The 12,221-nt window shown below is 37.3% G+C and overlaps 1 protein-coding gene across 1 annotated transcript; it reads left to right on the forward strand.

Annotated features, from left to right (window-relative positions):
* The first annotated feature begins 3,289 nt into the window (after nt 1-3,289).
* On the forward strand, nt 3,290-4,133 carry LOC127130340 (cyclin-D3-3). The gene is made up of 2 exons (XM_051059367.1): nt 3,290-3,374; nt 3,457-4,133. Exons 1-2 carry the CDS (start codon nt 3,290-3,292, stop codon nt 4,131-4,133), a joined length of 762 nt encoding a protein of 253 aa, XP_050915324.1.
* The last annotated feature ends 8,088 nt before the right edge of the window (nt 4,134-12,221 follow it).

Below are 12,221 nucleotides of genomic sequence, written 5' to 3' on the forward strand. Positions count from 1 at the left end.
GGTTAACGGGCAAATTTTGGGGTATGACATTGCTACTCAGGTAGATGAAGGTCTGATGAGTATGTTGGTGCAGTTCTATGATCCTCTGTACCGTTGCTTCACTTTTCCGGATTTCCAGCTTTTGCCTACGCTTGAGGAGTATGCCTATCTTATGGGTATACCTATATTGGATCAGTTTTCGTTCAGTGGCTTGGATAGGGTTCCTTCTTCCCAAGAGATTTCTTATCTGTTGCACATAGATGTATCTGATATTGGTGCTCATATGACTACCAAAGGTGGAATTCAAGGTCTCCCATCTGATTTTCTCATCGCCCAAGCTATCTTGTTTGGGATGGCCATGAGTGAGGACGCCTTTAAATCCATATTTGTACTTCTCATTTATGGGCTAGTGTTATTCCACAACATCGACAATTTTGTGGATGTGAACGCTATTAGGATTTTCTTTACTCTTAATCCCGTTCTGACTCTGTTGGGTGACACTTATTTCTGTTTGCATATGAGGAACACAAAGGGTGGTGGTACCATTGTATGATGTTTGCCTCTGTTGTACAAGTGGTTTATTTCGCACTTGCCACAGACACTTGCCTTCAAGGAGAACAAAGGATGTCTACGGTGGTCTACAAGACTTATGTCTCTCACTAATGATGATATCTTTTGGGATAACCGTGTATATGATGGTTTCTAGATTATTGACTCTTGTGGTGAATTCTCCAATGTGCCTCTTATTGGTACACGTGGTAGGATTAACTACACCACATTTTGGCTCGCCGTCAGCTTGGGTTCCCCTTAAAGGATAAACCTAATAACATTCTGTTAGAAGGTGTATTCTTTCAAGAGGGTAAAGATCCCCAGAACTTGAAGGAAAGAATGGTCCGCGCTTGGCGCAAGATTCATAGAAAGGGAAGGAAAGAGCTTGGTCCGAAGAATTGTATTGCTTTGGAACCCTACACCTCTTGGGTGAAGAAGAGAGCTTCTGAGTACCGCATGCCCTATGACAATTCGAGACCTACACCTATGGTTATGGTTGGGCCTCCAACTCTCCCTAACCAAGGAGTAGAGGAGTTGAGAGATAAAGACCGTTCGCGTGCTTGGGTCTGTGAGCGAGAGGAACTACTTCAGCGACTCAGAGATAAGGATGCTGTGATAGAATTTCTGGAGCATCAGATTATTGATGATCCCGATGATGTGGTTACTTCTCTTCTTCCTCAGTCATCCAAGTTTTAGAAGTGGAAGTATGATCGACTCGCCAAGGAGAAGGCAGATATGGAGGCAGCCTACGAGAGAGAGGTGAAGAGGCTTTGTGCAGCTTATCTTCCGGTCTCGAGAGCTTTGGATGATTGTTTCTAGGGTTCCATAGGATGTTCATTTTCCTTCTCTCTTGTATTGTATTTGGTTACCAAGACTGTACTTCTTTGGTGTAAAAATTCTTCCAAATATTATTGATATGAATATTTCCATTATATGTCTAAAAAGAGTAATATTTATGAATATTTTCAAATAGATCTCTATAAAGTTCCACAAATAAAAACAAAATCATATGCACAAGCGTTGCATGCATCATGTGCATAAGCAGGTTTTATTCAGAGCTTCTTGATCAGTGGTTGTCATACCCCGATTTTGGCCCTGAAAATTTTTCCCATCAATCATTTGTTTGCATTCTTCTTTTCATGACCATTCCATCTGGTCATGATGCTACCCCCCGACATTAGTTGTTGGACTTGCTACCACGACCAGTCCATGTTTGTCTTTTGGGGTTTTGTTTCTTTATTTTTGTATAAGATGATTTATGCGAGATTTGAAACCTCTTTCATTTGTCGGAATCAATTGAACCTCATGTTTCATCTTTCGTTCCAGTTTCGTCGAAGTGATTATTCATCCCGCCTTGTCACATTACCAGTTCTCACTTTTCTTTCAAATAAATTATGTGTCAAGTGCAAAACATTTTTGTTTTAGGTCATCATTCATATGCATTTTTCTCATTCATTCATCATTCAAAGAAATTTTTATTTCTTCATTCACATTGGAAAAATATTCATTCAATTCAAAGAAATTCCATACATACTCCTTCATTCATGTTCATGTTTACTATTTCATATTTTTACGTTTTTCACATTCCAAATTTGCATTCATATTTTCTTCATTCACATTGAAAAATTTCCATTCATATTGAAGGATTTCTGCATACTCATTCATATTTCATTTATTTCGTTCATTCAATTATGATGTGGCATAAAGAACTTGCTCAGGGTTCTGAAGGGCTTCGGGATCTTAGCGCGGCGGAATTATTATGGGCCCGAACTGCAAACAGATTGGCTGAGAAGGTTGAAGTTGGTGCTGGGGTTGTTGAAGATCTATCAGTGATAGTAAAGTCAAAAAGAAGACTTGTCTTGACTACACAACTTATGCAACAACTGCTAAGCCCACCTTCTGCAGTAGTTCTTGTAGAAGATACGAAGTTGCATCATGAAAGTGTAGTCTACTCTGTTTCCAGATTAACATTAGGAGAAGCATGCAGTTCTATCTCATGGTCTGGATGTGATACTTCTTTGCCTACTGGAAGCACAAACCTACTACCCAAAAAGGGACATCAGCTGACACTGTTGATCATTACATTTTGAAAGTTATGGATTTCTTTGGTAGAACAAGGAAACTAGAAGACGATATATTAAGATTGGATAGCAGAGCCTCAAATATGGATTTCTATGATCAATAGATATTCCAGGTTTCATTCACGGGGACAACATGATGGGGCAGAGACCTCATCATCCTCTGATACTACTTTTCTGAGATTTTTTCCGTGAAATTTGTTATTGAAGTTCCATTGCCTAGGAATCTCCCAGACAGGCCAGGTGCTGATACTACACAGGAACAGTATAACAGCACATGCCATGGTTCACGCTTGTTGGCCGGTCCTTACGCTTTGGTTGCAGAAAAAGAAAATTGCAGAATGGTTCAAAGGTTATGACTTTTAAGTGGTTAAAGCAAACAAGTCAATCAAAACCAAATCACAATGAAAACCCTGATGTTTCTGAATTTGGTCAAAAGGATTCTAACCATAAGCCTATCAAAAATGGAATGACTTATATATAATTATGACAGGACTGTATAAAGCTGTTGTTTTACATGATGATGAAAGTAAAGCTGACAAACTATCTGCTAATCACAACGTAGAACCTCCTCCAAATGCTATTCTCTGCATCTCAAAGCCATGCCAATTCTACAATGCTTCCAGCCGCCGTAGCCCGAAATTCAGGTTGGAGTATTTCTGCTACAACGCCACCTGAGACCGATGATGAAGCATGAGTTAAAATTTCGCAAACTCATAAAAGCGAGCTTTGTGCTGCAAGTAGTGGAGTGTCTCTCCGCCATCCGAGGTCAATGCTTCCATGATCACCAACTGGTCCCTTCAGAAATTTTTGCATAATAAATCATGTTAAAATATGTGGCATCACTAAGTTCTTTCTATTCATAGAGTGGAGCTTTTGATTCTGTCAACACTGAAATGGAAGACGCATCCTGTGACACCACACTCTTTCCTAGATCATATAATAACAAGGCTTGGTTTGAAAACTAACCTTCATTGGGAGTTTTTAAGATGCTGTGAGAACCTTCTTCCATCTGTACTTTTAGATTCAAGATTTGTTGGTTGTGTTCCTTCTGTGTTGGTTACTGCTACAATGCTGCATGTGATAGACCAGACTGAAGAGAGTGATGATAATGGTGTGGACTACAAAAATCAGCTTCTTAGTATTCTCAAAATCAACAAGGAGAAAGTGGATGAATGTTATAATGCTATTGTTGAGGTTACCAATGAAAATAATTATGGTCATAAACGAAAATATGAACAAATCCATGGAAGTGCAAGTGGTGTAATTGATGCTGTTTTTAGTTCTGATGGTTCCATTGATTCATGGAAAGTGGGTTCATCCTCGTATTCAACCTCAGAGCCTATTTTTAAGAAAACAAAAACTCAAAGGCAAAATAGGAATTTGTCACCTCTTAATAGGGCCATTGTTGGAATTCTTGCCACTGCAGCTACTAACCATCCAAACCCATTAATGTCTGCAACTGCAACAGGAAATTCAGTTCGGCCATCCAGCCAGGAAAACCTTTCTTCTACTGAGACAAAATAATATAAAGTAGATATGGAAAAATTTCAAATGGATCATCTTCTACCATTTAGACAATTCAATTCTTTTAAAAGTGAAGTGTTGGTTAGGACTAACTTCAATTGACAAGTAATGGGAATCAAGACCAGTTAGTGCATTGGAAGATAATCTTTTGTAAGAAGCAGATAGAGATCAGAAGGTAGAATTATACTATTACATTAAGATTGTAGAGCAATTGGTTTCCTAAAATTTTTGAGGTGTTTAATTTGCAACCAGTAAATAGTTGTGCAAAATGTATGCTTGCAGTCCAGAAATATGTAACATCAGCCAAAACAATCCAACACAACAGTTGTGTAATAAACCATAACACCAGCAGATTCCCTAATCATCCCTAACCGTTCCCGAAACAACATTTCAACAGAAGCTTGTAACAGTAAAATAAAACAAGGTCACTAATGTTAATACCCAGCTGCTAAACGCAAGCAAAGCCGCAATGTCGGCCATGGAACCCAAGACTGCTGCAACACAAACGCCCAAAATCAGTTTAATTCCAAAAAAGAGAAAACACATATTCTAATCTATTTGAGTTCTTGAAGCAAATTCACAAAGGTAATTTAATTATTACCAATAGTAAATGGATTTGGTTGAGAAGAAGAAGGGGACCACTAAGCTGGGATAAGGACAAAAATCTCCAAGCACCCTCCGTACGAACAAGCTCCACTACACATCAGGAAACACAGCAGAGGAAAGAGATTAGTCGCATATAAAAGGGAAATTACTATTCACAAAAACCCTAGAATTGAGCGGCCACTATTCATAAAAATAAGAAACAGAACAAACCCTAGGATTGGATTCGACGACAAGGAGGCGGAAACGAAAGGACCTTAACGAAAAAAGAAGAGGAGAAACGGCGAAACCCCAAAGGGGATCCGAGAACGACTCAAAGGATAAACCAAAGCAATAGTGAGGAAAAGCATTCCTTACATTTTCGTCGATCAATCCAAGTTGCAACCGGTTAGTTCCATCTTTGATCTATTTCACCTTTGATATAACTTCATGATTGTTTTCCTTGCATGTTCGCATTATTGTCATGTTGCTGAATTTATGTTGTTGTTCGAAAATGAATTTGATCGTTGAGCAAGAGAAATAAGTGTTTCAAGCAGAGAGAGAGTGAGTTTGAGGCGAAGGTGAACGTTTTGTTTTCACTGTTTGCTGGTGTTTATTTGAATCCTATCTTGAGAAGGCTTTAAAGCCATTAATGGCGATGCCTTTCCCACTGCCCAAAGCCGGCTGTTTCGTTTGACTCTTTCTCTGCATTATTGCTTTTCCAAGTTTCCATGTGACCGTTGGTTTGGGGAATGTCTTCATTTCCCCACGTGTTCCCTTGCAGCAGGCGGCTATTTTTCTTTCTGTTTGTCTTTCCGTGGTATTCCCATGTTGGGCCAGGAAATGGAATTAGGTTTCAGTCAATCCGGGCCCAATGACCCATGTTTGTTTATTGTTTTGTTGACTAGAGGTTTGCCATTCTGTTTATGTACATTTATTGGTCCTAGCCTAATAAGCAAGTCATTCGTGGCCAGGTGGAGATGGAGTTGGTTTTTTTCTCCCTAGGTAGTGGATTCGATACCCATATGCAACATTTTGTTTCTTTTAGCATTCAAATTTTCATGTTTATGTTAATTTAAATTCTCCTATACTCATTTGTTAATATTTACCCCTTTTATTTATTTTAATTGACAAAGCATTGATTTTAATTTATGGATTCAACTACTCTCATGTTGTTTATCCATGATTATTTTATCGAGATAACAATAGAATTTTGACATGTTATGATTAATCGCATATGACATTTCAATCATTGTCAATATGTGCAAACCGGCTTTGAGCACATTATTTAGGTTTTGTGTGTCCCTTAATTTCCATCCGTGCAAATCCTGATTTTACCTTTTTTCGATTTAATTTTTAAGTGTGTTGTAAATATAACTTGTTGTGTTATTTATTTTCTTCACATGGCTTACTCTTGGGCCTTCTTACAATGAGACAGTTCTCTTGCACCTACACTCATGCACTGTTTATTCATTGATTGATCCGATTTATTTATTTCATTACTTTGGATCCCCATTCAACAAAATGTACCCCCACTTCCCTGGCATGTAATAATTTTACCGTTTTATTTCTTTATTACTTGACTGTTTAGTTAGCTACTAACACAAGAATAAAATCAACCATTTCCAAAAGATCCAAAATAAGACTCGATCCAACATCGAGTATTTTCTCAATAAACAAATCAATCCATTTCTTCCTCCCATTCTATTCCATTTCTTTCAAACCTTCATCAAATGCTTGATCCAACGTCAAGCCATTTTTCATAATAAAAACTCAAAAAATATTAATTCACATTTAAGACCTTTTCAATAAAGATGGAAATGGAACGTGGTGGATACCACGCACTCCTGAGATTAAGATTCGAGGCGGATGCCTCGCCTATCTTAGCTCTCTCCGCCATCCAAATCTACCCATTATGTTTCTCTCAAACATTCTTTCAATTTTCTCTTAAACATCCATCAATGCTTGATCCAACGTCAAGCCGTTTTCATAATAAAACTCAAAAATACTTAATTCCTATTTAAACACTTTTTTTAATAAGGTGGAAATGGAACATGGTGGATACCACGCACTCCTGAGATTAAGATTCGAGGTGGATGCCTCACCTGTCTTAGCTCTCGCCATCATTTAAAATTGTCAATGCAGGTTTCTTCAAACCCTTTCTCAATCAAACCTCAAAAACACTTAATTCTTATTAAACATTTTTTGCAAATAAGATGGAAATGGAATGTGGTGGATACCACGCACTCCTGAGACTAGGATTCGAGATGGATATCTCGCTCATCCAAGTTCTCGTCATTACTCAAAACACATCAAACCAATCAATTTCTTTTCTCGCCGCCGTGCGATTGACTCTTAAACCTTTTCTCGCCGCCGTGCGATTGACCCTTCAAACCCTTTCTCAAATGAAAGTTGCTTTGTTTCAAAACAATGCAAGGCAATGTTTCTCCACCTGTTTTGGGTAGTCCAACAATGTTTTCGTCAATTTGACACAAAGTAGCTTTCGCTAAAATCGACCAACAGACAAACATTTTTCTACCCAGAACTACGTAAGCCTTGATTTCTCCATTGAGATACGTCGGAGCAGGATTTGTAAATCCTGTCAGGCCCACTAATAAAAAACTTAGGTTTAGTCCTTAGTCGAAAATCCAAAAAAACATTATCCTCTCTGTAGCGGTGTATTCGTCACTTTATGATTTATTGATTAAACCAAAAGCAAAGCATACAAAGAATCGAGTCGCCACCGCACTTTTATTTATCCAAAGGATTGGCTAAAAAGCGAACAAAAGCCTAAGAAGTTTTACACATAGAAAACTAATGAAAAGATCAGAGAGTCTGGGTAAGGGGTTAATTACGCAATGGGAAGGTGTTAGGCCCCCAAAACGTCCTAGGTACTCCTAGGGAGCCCTTTTCACACTTGTTGTATAAAAAAGTTTATTTGTTTATGACATATTGTGCAAACAATGATGGAAGGGATGAGAAAAGAATATACAATTTTTATTGTTTTTGTGTTTGAACGGATGAACCCGTTGCCTACGTACCTTCCATGAAAGGTAAGGATCAAAACGCCGTAGTTCGGCTAAAAGATTTCCAAAATATGAGTGAGTTGATTTTAAAACAAAAGCCCTAAGGTCTTTCGTTATCCACGGGAGAAAACTCAACCTTATACAAACAACAAGTCCACCATGTGAGAAAAGCTTCGACATACTAGAGGGGTTAGCCATGTTTTCAGTACGGGAGTCTTACAGTTCGATCACTAAGGACAAAAGGTGAGATTAACATCAACCAACTAGGATAAATCAAACCTATGGCTAATGCATGAAAACTTGAATGAGAAGTGGGCTTGGGCCACAAAACAATTGAGTGAGTGAAGTTAATTGATTATGAGTATTCATGAAAAGTATGGTCAAAGTATGATTAGAATTGATTTAGAAGAAATGTTATGAAAATGAGAAGTTTGAAAATCATAGGCTTAGGGCCTAAGTTTCTAATTTGAAAAGAGAAGTGAAAATGTTTGCACAATAGTTCAAAGTTTGGATTAACATGTGAAAAGGGAGTTTTGAAAACACACACAAAAATGGAAGGGTGAGGAAGTAAAACTTCTTAGATGTTCACCTCTTGAAATCATATGTAGATGATTCAAGTGTGTCCTTTGGAATGAGGCAACAATGCAAATAAGCAAATGAACAAAGCAAGGTGATACCAGATGCCAATCAATGGACTTATACCAATCTCACAAACAAAGGCGGATACCGGATACCAATCAATGGATTTACACCAATCTCCTAAAACAAAACAATGATACCGGATGCCAATCAATGGACTTATACCAATCTCACAAAACAAACATGGATACCGGATACCAATCAATGGATTTACACCAATCTTCTAAAACAAAACAAAACATGGATATCAGATGCCAATCTATCTGGACTTATACCAATCTCCTAAAACAAAACAATGATACCAGATGCCAATCAATGGACTTATACTAGTCTCACACCATATCATTGGAACAACTGCCAAGTAATGGACTTATGCTTGTCTCCTCCATGGACAAAGCAAAAATGCTATAAAGCAAAGCCTATGAAATGATATACAAATGATGATGATAAATGCACAAAGGCACACTCAAGCAACTATGCACAGATGAATCAAGTAAGCAGACAATCAATTCAGTTAGCACACACTATATACAAGCAATTAAGCTCAAGCAAGGTTAGACTTTAAAGTCAACTGGAATGGGGTAAGGTGTGCTCTTAACCTTAACATTGAGAGTTAAGGTGAAGCAGATGAAAAGGAGATGAGGGGTGTGCCTCATAGCTTCTATCCCTGGTCTGGGAGAGCTTTGAATAATATAATGTGTGGGAGTTCAGAAAGTTGGAACTCTCTCCACAAGAGAATGACTCTATAGATTTTGGGTTAATATCCACAATGCATCAACATGTTATGTGAGCAAAGGGATGACACACTGAATAGTAGGAGATGGACTACACATCTCTTTTATATACCAATTGCCTCATAAGAGGACTTTTCCTGCTTGGCACAAAGAGTAAACAATCACAAGCATTGCCTCTTAAGGAGGACTTCAGACAGGTGCCTGACCACATAACAGGCCAGGTCTTCCAGACTACATGAAGAAGAGAGGTTATACCTAAGTGGTTAAGCAACCAAGCAAAAGCAAGTTCAAAGTGAACTTAAGCAACTAATGTACCTGTGGAAACATCAAACAAATCAGTATACAATACAGACAAACAACCAACAATTAACATCAACAGATGACCAATATAGGCAAAGGCATAAGCCACAAGTCAAGCTCAAATGAACCAATATCGACCTACAAAACACACATTAGTAATCAAAAGCAAATATCAAATGCTCTCAAGATGAAGCATCATCAATTGTGTAACTTGAATGTGTAACCTGAAACAAAGCTTCAAACATGAGCAACAAACCACTAGGTCAAAGCCTAGGGTCAAAGATAAGGAAAAAATCCAAAAGAGAAGCTCAAATTTGACATGATGAAACTTCAAACAATTATTGACACATAGCAAAAAGTCTCACATTCATATCATATACCAAATGCATTTTATGATCAATTGAAGTTCAAGGCAATTTTAGAGTGCAAATGTGACCAAACAGAATGAAAAATCTCAATTAAATCAGAAATGATTCTCAAAAATCTGGAAAAGTTCATGCATATTCAAGACATCTCATATGATCAGCATGCAAAAAATCAGAACAATTGAGCATCATTTGATAGGGTAAACACATGGCAGAAGATGAACATGCAAAGGTGTGACACAAATTGTCACACCTACTTAGAAAAATCACAAACTAGAAACCACAAATGAGAAAAATGCAAACTCAATACCAAAATGTCAAGGAATGAATCTAGCTTAAGCATGTCAATTTCCAGAAGCATTGGATCAACACACATTATTTCACAAAGGAAATGGCAAGCAAGGTTCAAAATGCATACGCATACAAAATCCCTAAGCAAAAATAAATCCAGGCCAGGCACAACTTTGGTTATCATGCTGATAAAAAAGTAGAGAGAAAAAGGAAACCATAGCAAAAATTCCCATGTCAATTGGATGATTATTTGATTTTATATGATTTTTCAAAGATGCAATCAAAATTGAAATAAAAATTGAAGTGATTAAATGGATTAATGAATATTATTTGAATTAAAATTTGAAATGTGGAATTGGCGCTCAGCAAAACGCGCGCGTCACTAAAACCAAAACGCCTGGCCAATCAGCATCAAGCATGGCGCGCGCATGCAACCAATAACACGTGAACCCTAAACCAATGGCAACGGTTTCATGAATTTTCAGAAAACAGAAAAGCGTGGCTAAAAGCAACATGAAAACCGTGGCATAAACACTTGCACATCATCTTCATCGTGTTTTCCAGAAAACAGCATACAAGCATGAACATGGACGAACAAATTTCCCAGAATTAACAAATGAGCATACATACATGTAGATCTAACATCACACAACAAGAATCAACATGCATTTCATCAAATAACAACACAATACGCATGGATCGAGCAAAGAAAGATTCATCATGAAAACTTTAAATCTTCGATTCTCTCTCAATATAGCATGGAATTAAGTGATTTTTAGCTCAGCATGCTCACACAAATGAGATCTACAACAATCATATAACAAAAATGAGAAAAGAGAGAGTCGAATTTGTGACCTCTTGAAGAGCAGTTTGCAAATCCACGTGTTCCTGGCCTTGTAGTGTTTAGATCTTCTTCTAGCAAGCTTATGGAGTGTATTGGATGAGGTTTGGATGTTCAATTGAGCTTGAATACACGGATTTTGCAATTCACTATTGATGTTCTTCAAGCTCAAGCTGCTTCGAATGTCACGGATTCACCTGGATCTAGCTTGAATTTTGCTCAATGATGATGTTAGATGAAGAATGAAGCAAGGATTATGCAATTGATTTAAAGAATTGTGAAGAAAAATTGAGAGAGATTTTGATGAAAATTTTTTGGATCTGAAATTTGTGAATTGTGGTTAGTGTTTTCTGTTAGGGTTTGAGGTTATATACTCCTAATTAGTCATGCTTAAACAAGATTAACAAATGCTTAATGAAAAATTAGGGAGAATGGAGGTGTTTGGACAAATTGGCATTTTCGCCTTTGCATGGAAATGGTTAATGAACAGTGCACGAAATTTAAATGATTTTCACTTAAAAACACATTTTAGAAACAATGGCATTTGCATAATATCCAAATTATTCACCAATTTTAAATTGTGAAATTTCCCTCCAAAATTCAAGTGAAAATTCAAAAGTTCATGTGATGAGAAATGATGCAATGAAATGCAAGATTATGAAATTATAGGTCATGACAAGAATTTAGCAAAAAGAGCCATGCAATTTGGAGCTATGGTTTGAAAGTTATGCACTTTTGAAGTTCAATCCACACTTGGCCATGTTTTGATCATATCTCTTCAACCACAAATGAGAAATCGATGATCTTGGACTTTTTGGAAATGGGAGAGAAAGATCTACAACTTTCATGTTCAACAAAATTTCATTTGAAGCTTTCTTGATGATGTAATTTGAAGTTGAAGTTAGGTTAAAACCTTTCCATTTTTGGCAATTTTGAATTATAGGTCACTTTCTATTTTTGGAAAGTTTTGACCTGACTTTATTTTCTTCAATGTTGATGTTTGAAATGTCAAATGAGACTTGTTTGAACATGAATGAAGTATTTCTAATCACTTCCCACCTCCAAATCTACAGTTGACTGGGCAGTTGACTGGCTAGGGTTTCAGTTGACTGAAGAATGCCTTGATGAGATTCAAGCCTCTACCACTTGGGGTTTTGATTCAAAATAACACCATAGCTCATATGAACTCTTATGAATGATCATGGTGCTCAAATTCTCAAGAATGGCCACCATCTATTGCTCAATGGCTGCCTTTGACTGCCTTGACCTAAGATTGCTTCATCTGCAAGACAAAGGTTAGATGACATATT

The sequence above is a fragment of the Lathyrus oleraceus genome, chromosome 3, assembly GCF_024323335.1.
Source record: "Lathyrus oleraceus cultivar Zhongwan6 chromosome 3, CAAS_Psat_ZW6_1.0, whole genome shotgun sequence".
NCBI classification, from domain to species: Eukaryota; Viridiplantae; Streptophyta; class Magnoliopsida; order Fabales; family Fabaceae; genus Lathyrus; species Lathyrus oleraceus.